Below are 8,265 nucleotides of genomic sequence, written 5' to 3' on the forward strand. Positions count from 1 at the left end.
AGCAAGATTGGGACGATAAAGGAGGAGGTATTAAACCCTGTGGAGCTGCACCCCTGCAGGACATCAGGGAAAATCCAAGTGAATGAGGATTAGCACGTCCTGAGTTCAGGTCTGCAGCTCCTCAAGCACCAAATTCACCCAGATGGACTTTGAAAAATGCCTCTGTCCAGAAGCTTCTTGGAATTGATCACACACGTTTTAATAACAGGCGATTCTCAGCATTCCAGCTCTGGAGGAGGTTTACAAGCACTTGAGCGCACAATGACATTCGTGTGAAACAAAAGGTTCAGCACAGAGGGAAGTGCAGAAGGAGCTGCCCTGAAACCTGCCCTCTCAGGCAGGAGCTGGAGCTGCCCTGCCTCAGGTTAGACCCTGCACAAGGGCAAGGAAAGACTCACCAATCTCCAACTTCACTGTGTACATCACAGCTACTGCAGCTGCAGCACAAAAAGAATTCAAAAGCACCTTCCAGAAAAACCTCAGGCTTCAGAACTGAGCTGATTTCAGAAACACAGCTGGAGTTTTTACAAGAATTCCACAGCAGCAACCCAGCAAGTTTCCAGTGATTAAAAGGGGCTTGGAACTGGGTGCTTTGTAAGGTCCCAACCCACTCTGTGATTCCATGATTCTGGAAAGGCAGGGAGCCCCCAGGATTCCTCAGATGAGCTCTCACACCATTACAGCTCCTTCCCAAGTTAATCAAACCTGCTGTTCATTTCTCACAGGGCCTTCAAACACTTTACTTGTTCTGACCAGCAATTTTCACAGCAAATATTGAGTTTGAGCTTCTCCATCCTCTCAGAGCACTGCCCAGGTAAGGCTGTTAGACTCCTGCTTGGCAAGAACTCCACAGGAGCATCACTAATTAAAGGGCTTTTCCTGCTCCACCAGGCCAGTTGAAAGCCCCAACTTTTCCAGAGCCAGCACAGCGGATCAAACACTTTCTCATCTCTGAGCAGTCATTAACCCTGCACAAAACAAAGCTGATTAGCAAATGTAAACGTCCAGATAAAAATAGCCAACATCTGTTTAAATTTAGAAATTTATTTTGTTTAATCCACAAGCTTTATATAGCTTTAGTTAAAAAAACAAAAACAAAGAACAGTGAAAACATGACAATATCCAAAGTTCAGGTTCCTCTAAACTTTCAAAGAACACAGCTCTGAAAGTTGCTCAGACCATTCCGAAGAACCGTAACGAGACAAGATTTATGAATGGGGCAACGACAGCTCACAAACAAAATTTATGGAACTGAAGGAATTATTATTTTTTTTCTGGGTCTGCTGATCATGGAAACTGCCCTTTAAAAAAAGAACATAAAAATACAAATGAAATTCCAGTGTTCCAAATCAACATGTTACATCAATATAAACCCACAGTGTCCTGGTAAACAACATGCTTTCATTTATGTACCACTCTAAATTGCTATTCTTGATTGGCTTTAATGGAGACTATACAGGCAACGGTAGAAAGCATTAAAATAGAGATGTACTTCCTTGAATTCTGCAGTGGTTTTACTCCTGGGCAAGCCTACAAACCACAAAGGTTAGTAGCATCATGTAAGTGATACAAAAGAAGTCAAATGAGCCCCTCACAAATTCTGCTCAAGGCTCTGCTGGATTTCAAAGAAATGAGGGAACTGACGGTCATGTTTCAAACCTCCAAAACAAATTCCTACTGCTTCTAAAAGGTCTCACTCTAAATGAAATTATGCTGTCAATGAAAGAATGTCACTAGTACACTGTGGACACCTTTTGTAATGTAAATCCATGCCCTTTGTACATGGTGAACCTCAACCTAGCAATTATTACAACAAATGTTATATTCTAAAGCTCAAACACATTTAGCAATTTGAAATTGAATTCTGAGTACAAACCAAATAAAATGTACATTATATCAAAGGGTTGGCCTAGGAGGGGGGGGACACCTGCGCCTTCCTCATGGACCTCAGGGCCTTCTCCCGCAGGTGCTTTTCGAGGTCATCCAGGTTGTCCTCGGGTTCACTTTCCGTCTCCTTCAAACAAACACAAAGAGCTGCTTCAAACACCCCAGGCCTGGCCAGGCTGAGCCCTCCCAGCACTGAAATCCCCACAGGGAATCACACACCCCATATCTCATTTTGGAACTGGGGCTGTCAGAACCCCAGCAGAGCAGTGAACACCCACCCTTCACAAAGTCCCAAATTCTCACCTTTTTGGGTTCTGTCTCTGCTTCCTGCTCTCCCTGTGCTGAGGTGGTGTCTGCTGGAGCCACAGCAGCAGCTACTGCAGCTGCTGCTGCCTTCTCCTTCTTATGCTTTTTGTGTTTCTTGTGCTTTTTATCCTTTTTATGCTTCTTATCCTTCTTTTTCTTCTTCTTCTTGCCACCACCTTCTTGATCTGAATTCTGTAATAAATAATTCAACAGATGTTACAACTCATCTCTAAAGCTTCAAACTTCTCTGGCAAAGAATGGAACTGCCCCTGGGAAACACCTTAAAAGAGGAGGTGAAGATACCAAACAATCTGTCCTCCTCCCTCTGGGAATACTCTGAGTTTGCACATAGGACACTGACCATAAATAAGCCCCCATACTTTGTAGACCATAAAACTCATGTACACTCATGAAATGGGACTTTTCCAGACAAAAGTTTGATTTTCTATCGAACACTATTTTCTCCCACACTTGGCGATGTTAAGCTTGAAAAATTCATATTACAAATTGTTTTTAGAAGTTTTTAACAATGAAGAATGATCCCAAGCAATTTGCCCCCTGTGAATAACCCTGGGGCTGCTCAGCAGCTCAGCCCTCCCAACCAGAGGCTGCCCTGGAACCCAGAGCAGTTGTGTTTTATGAGCAGACAAATACCCTGGCAGGTGATGGGCTCTGAGTTGGGCTCTTGGCCTTTTTTGCAGGTGACCAGTTTGCAGAAGGAGAGCGAGAGCGGGCAGGAGATGCAGGTCCTTGGTGTTTTTTGGGAGCTGTCTCAGGCGACCCTGACGCAGAGCGGGACGAGGACACGCGCCGGGGGCTGGGGGTGGAAGCCCTGGGGAACACAAGAGTCAGAGGTGAGACACACAACAAGGCAACATCAACACAAGAGCCAAATGAACACCTGTGCTTTCACTTGGTCAGGCTGCACTGAGAAGATTTAAATTGATTTTAAAAAATAAATAGATTAATTGCTTTGCTGGTGTGATTAAAAAAGCAAAACAATCCAATGGCAGAGGGGATCCATAATGCAGAGGGATAATACAGCCTGAAGAGATGTTAAACAACCCTGCTGCTGCTCAGAACTGATTGCTGCCTTTCTGCTTTAACTAAGTTATAATCACATTAAAAGTCAAGAGAACAGCGATGCTATTTAATTGTGTGAGGCTCTCCACTCAGCTACATTTTCCTTCTGAAAAAATTGATAAGCCAGCACCAAACTTCTCACAGTCTGCTCAGAAAAGCAGGACCTCACTAAAGACAAAAATATTTGCAATTGTAGCAGTTTATCATGAATGGTCATGTATGGAATTATTTCTGAGCTAATGAAAAGTGTTGGCCCCCTTCCACAGTTAGGTTTAAAGTTAAGTTTTCTTCAAAGCCAGCACATGAAGGGAAGGATCTGGGGAGAGCTTGTGGCAGCATTTCAGGGTCTTATAAAAAGGAGGGAGAGGGGCTTTCTATGCAGGCAGCACAAGGGGGAATGGCTTCCACTGCCAGAGGCAGGGATGGATGGGATATTGGGAAAAACTTCTTCCTGGTGAGGGTGGGCAGGCCCTGGCACAGGGTGCCCAGAGCAGCTGTGGCCACCTCTGGATCCCTGGCAGTGCCCAAGGCCAGGCTGGACACTGGGGCTTGGAGCAGCCTGGGACAGTGGAGGTGTCCCTGCCATGGCAGGGTGGCACTGGATGGGCTTTAAGCTCCCTTCCACCCAAACCATTCTGGTTTTCTGTGATTCCTTAACTACTTCCACTGCATTGCAACTAAACAACAACCCCTCATCAAACCCCGAGCAGACAAGATGAGTTTTTTTACTTTGTTTTCTTGGGTTCTGGCGTTCTGGACACCCTCCTGATGGGCCTGCTGCTGGGTGAGGGTGACTGTCTCCTCTGCGGTGATGCTGACACTCCCCGGCGCGGCGGGGGAGGGCTGGAGGAGGGGTGGGAAGCTCGAGGCCGTGGTGAAGGTGAATGCCTTTTGTTTTGTGGTGGAGAACGTGTTTCCCTGTTGGATCTGCTGGGAGGAGACCCCTTCCTGTGCTTGGAAGATACGGAAGGGGAGCGCCGCTTCGCAGTAGGGGAGCTCCTCTGTTTTGGCGGTGGGGAGTGGGAGACTCTGCGCTTGGACTGGGGGGAAGGGGAGGCCCTTCTTTTGGGAGGGGGAGGAGGAGAAGCTGTTCTCCTCTTGGGAGGGGGAGATGGGGAATATCGCCTCTGGATCGGGGGGGAGTATCTCCGTGGAGAGGGAGAACGTCTGCGTGGGGGTGGTGATGGAGACCTGAGAAGAGAACAAACAGTCAGGGACCACCCAGGCATGGCAGTCAGTGCCCTGCAGAGGGGGAAAAGGACTCTAGAGTTCTTTGAACTTCTCAAAATTTAAACCAGAATTCTTTAGAAGTCAAAAGAGATTAAAATAAAACTCTTTAAATCCAGAAAGGTTGTGGTTGCCCCATCCCCGTAAGTGTCCAAGGCCAGGCTGGACAAAACTTGCAGCAACCTGGGCTAGTGGAAGGTGTCCCTGCCCATGGCACGGGGTGGGACTGGATGATCTTTAACGTCCCTCCCAACCCAAGCCATCCCATGGTTGTATAATTCCAATTCAGGATTTGCAGCAGCAACCCAACAACATCCAGGCCATGCACCCACCACACCCATCACCACACAGCCCCCTCAGCTTCCCAGTGAAGGAACTGGGAGCAGGGCCCTTTTCCCATGCCCAGAGGAGTCCCCAGGCCCAGAGCAGGCAGGTGCTGCCTGGTGTGGAGGGGCTCCTCCTCCTCCTGCTGCAGAAAACAGGCACTCATCAGGAAATGCCAGCTGAGCCACCAGCTGCTCCCTGCTCTGCTCCCACTACACAAAATCTGCTCCTTCATGCACCTCAAAATGGAACTCTACTGGGAGCACTGATGGAAAGAAACGTACTTGAATCTTTCTGAAGAGTATGAAACAATGAGTGTCTGACTGTGACCCTGAGCCCACCACAGCTGTCTGACTGTGACCCTGAGCCCACCACATCAGCCAGGACACAATTCCACATCTGCACAACCTGATCCATCACCACCTTGTAGCTAAAGAAAGACCAAATGGTTGGAACAAGCGATGGATCACATGCTGATATTGCCTTGGGTGGAGTTAATTTTCTTCACAGTGTAAAACTGCGCTCCATCTGAAATCCAAAATTATTTATTTCTTGAAATGCAGTGAAAACAAAAACTAGAGTGGCTGTAAACTGCAGCTCTCTGGATTAAAACTGAGCCATTTTCTGCTTTGCAAGGTTTACGACAGACTTCTGGAAGGGGGAATTTTAATCCAACACATTCTTGCATAGAATTTTAAAGGAAAGGAATATTGGCAAAGTGAAATATTCCTTTTTTAAAAAAAGCAATTAAGATAAAATGACTGGATAAGGGAAAATTGAGAGCAATTAAAAAGCAAAGCAGCTCATTTACATTAAGTGAGATCTGATTTCAAACATGCTGGGTATTGTTCCCAAGGCAATGAAACACACTTTTATAGATAAGAGTTTGCTCCAAAATACAATGTTCTTTTATGATCCAAAAAACCCCCAGCCTTCAAATGTACTAACTGTCCTAATTAAACATGTATTTATGCAACAGGCAGTACGTGAATTCAGTGTGTTGCAAAACAAGATCAAAGCCTTTGAATCCCAACCTGTTTTCCATAGAAATGTTTGACAGGATCCATAATTAGGAAGGTCTGCATTGGTGAGGGAGTCATCCTTATCTCCTACATCAGGATGTGTGCTGGGAGTATCTGCTAGCTAAGGCTTAATTACAGCCTCCTCAAGGGTCATTACATCCAATTAATAAACCCATCAAGCTTCCTGCACTTCTCTGTATTTCTAGATCAACACAGAGACACAGAGCAAAAAGTGTCACAAACAAAAAAGTCACTGTTGTTTTACTGATTGCCTACTTCCAGTAGTTTCAAATATCTCTTGAACTGAGGAATGAGAGTTTTGAAAACTCCAATAATCTCTGACCCAGAAGATCAAGATCTTAATTGCTTGTTACAAGGGTGCAGGAGGGTTTTGAGTCAGTGGCAGCAGGAACCCAACACTGCTCACCCAAAGTTGGGTGTCTGGAGCGAGGAGCCCCTGAGGAACACAAGTGTTCAGCTGTTTTCAGGCATCAGTGGGATGTAACAACATTATTGATGTCACAGGCTGATGTGAATTAACAAGGGGTGAGCAGTAAGGGACACAGAGCAGGTGCTGCTCCTTCTGTTTTTGCCAGTGAAATGGCTCCAGGTCCAACATAAGAAGGAGCACATCAGTCTGAATTTCCCTCACTGTGAGTGTGCAAGTCTAAAGGACAAAGGATGGCAAATGCTTATCCATGCCAAAATAAATGACAGCCTGTTGAAGAGATGAATTTCTAACCAACCTTTTCATCACTGGTGATTGCCACCTCTTTTCTATCTGCATCCTGAGAGCAGTGGAGGGAAAACAAAACAAAACAGATCTATCTGCCACGGATCTGAGGCAAAAATGAACACCATCAAAGAAAGGTCAGAGCAATTTTTGCCAAATGAGTGTAATGAGAAGGAAACCTTGAAAGAAGTCTGGGCAGAGTGGGCATGACTTGATGTGTATTTGGTGAGAGTTGCAGAGAGATAGACATAGATACCAGGAAGGGATGAGCTAAGTTCAGGCAGTTACCGAGGGGAGGAATCCTTCTGGCGCTTGCGGGGCGAGGGGCTGCGTGAGTGCGAGTGCCGGTGGCGCCTGCCCACCTCCCCGTTCTTCACGTTCGACCTCTTGGGCCTCTCCTCTTCTGAGGAAGATGAAGAACCAGAATCTGCAAACATAGAAAGAATCACTCTCTGGAAAATGATCCTTGGGACATTGGTCACTGACAGGGCAATGTTGCAGTTCAAACCAACCCCATCTCCCGCAAAACGAGAACCCAGAATTTAAAACAGATTGACTGAAGGTGTCGGCTGAACTTAAGTGATAAATAAATCTACTGGGTAAAAATACTTCACTGTCCATCAAATTTGGCTAGACAGACAACTTAAAAGGTGAACTGCAGTTGCTTTCTGAAACTATGTGGACAAAAATACCCAGGTGAATTTAGCGATCTCAAGCATAAAAGAGTCCAAAGTACAGAGAGATGATGTAATCCACAGCACACAATATTTGTGTGTGATGTTAAGAGTTTAGAAGCGCAATTTTAAAGATGCAAACCCATTAACAAAAGATGTAATGACCTTTAAAGTCATACTTTTATTCCTCCTGAGTAATAATTAAAGTGACCTCATTATGAGTGGCAAATCTGTAATTAAGTTTACAATAGCACTGCAGAGCACAGAGCAAATAGTTTTAATCTGTATTTGAACTTAACTACTTCCTGCAAAAGGAAACTACAACCCAGCTTTAAGGAATTTCTGTGCTCCATACCAGATGAAGACTGTTGATTTTGCCTCCTGTACTGGCGCCTCTGTTGGACAGAATCTGCTGCAGCCATTTTGCCTCCTTTGTCTTCTTCTGAAAGGACACACAAGGACAGGGCACTTAAACCAGGGATAAAGATTTGCCTATGCAGGCAGAAGCAAACTTATGGACAGCAGACCACCAGGTATGGGGTTTTCCCCCACTCAAATCTTAGGATAACATAAGGCTGGAATAATAATAATAACTTTGGCTTAACTTTCATTCCAAGCAATCTTGGATAGAATGAGGCAGCAGGAGTGATCATCTTTAGAGTTCTAAAACTCTTGATTTCAATGCCAGACTTCCTGGAAGGCTCAACACTTCACTGCCCAAGTATTTCTGACTAAAAACCCCACAGCTAGTAGCAGAGCTGAGAAGCCAAAGCCATACCTGATTCCGACAATTCTGCTTTCCTGGGCTTGGGTGCTGGCGAAGGAGACTCTCTTTTCTCAGTACTCTTATGTTTGGGTGCTACAAGACAAAATGCAACAGCTCAGCTGCAATTCACACCGTTCCATCAAAAGGTACACGTGAGCTGCAGTCCCAAAGGGAACCCAAGCTGTGATGGTGTCCCTCACCTGAAGCCCTGCTGGGCGAGACAGAGCCGCGGCTCTTGCGGGC

General features: G+C 45.7%; 1 protein-coding gene across 1 annotated transcript in view; it reads right to left on the reverse strand.

Annotated features, from left to right (window-relative positions):
- Positions 1 to 1,024: 1,024 nt before the first annotated feature.
- The window catches only part of SRRM1 (serine and arginine repetitive matrix 1), a 14,405-nt gene continuing 7,164 nt past the window's right edge, over positions 1,025 to 8,265 (reverse strand). Inside the window, 10 exon segments of the mRNA XM_031062034.1 lie at positions 1,025 to 2,014; positions 2,191 to 2,385; positions 2,848 to 3,025; positions 4,006 to 4,554; positions 4,841 to 4,972; positions 6,596 to 6,637; positions 6,871 to 7,009; positions 7,612 to 7,698; positions 8,035 to 8,115; positions 8,223 to 8,265. The exon segment at positions 8,223 to 8,265 is cut by the window's right edge and continues 25 nt beyond it. Coding sequence (XP_030917894.1) covers positions 1,910 to 2,014; positions 2,191 to 2,385; positions 2,848 to 3,025; positions 4,006 to 4,554; positions 4,841 to 4,972; positions 6,596 to 6,637; positions 6,871 to 7,009; positions 7,612 to 7,698; positions 8,035 to 8,115; positions 8,223 to 8,265 — 1,551 coding nt within the window. The 3' untranslated portion in view covers positions 1,025 to 1,909.

Source organism: Geospiza fortis, unplaced genomic scaffold (assembly GCF_000277835.1).
Source record: "Geospiza fortis unplaced genomic scaffold, GeoFor_1.0 scaffold432, whole genome shotgun sequence".
NCBI classification, from domain to species: domain Eukaryota; kingdom Metazoa; phylum Chordata; class Aves; order Passeriformes; family Thraupidae; genus Geospiza; species Geospiza fortis.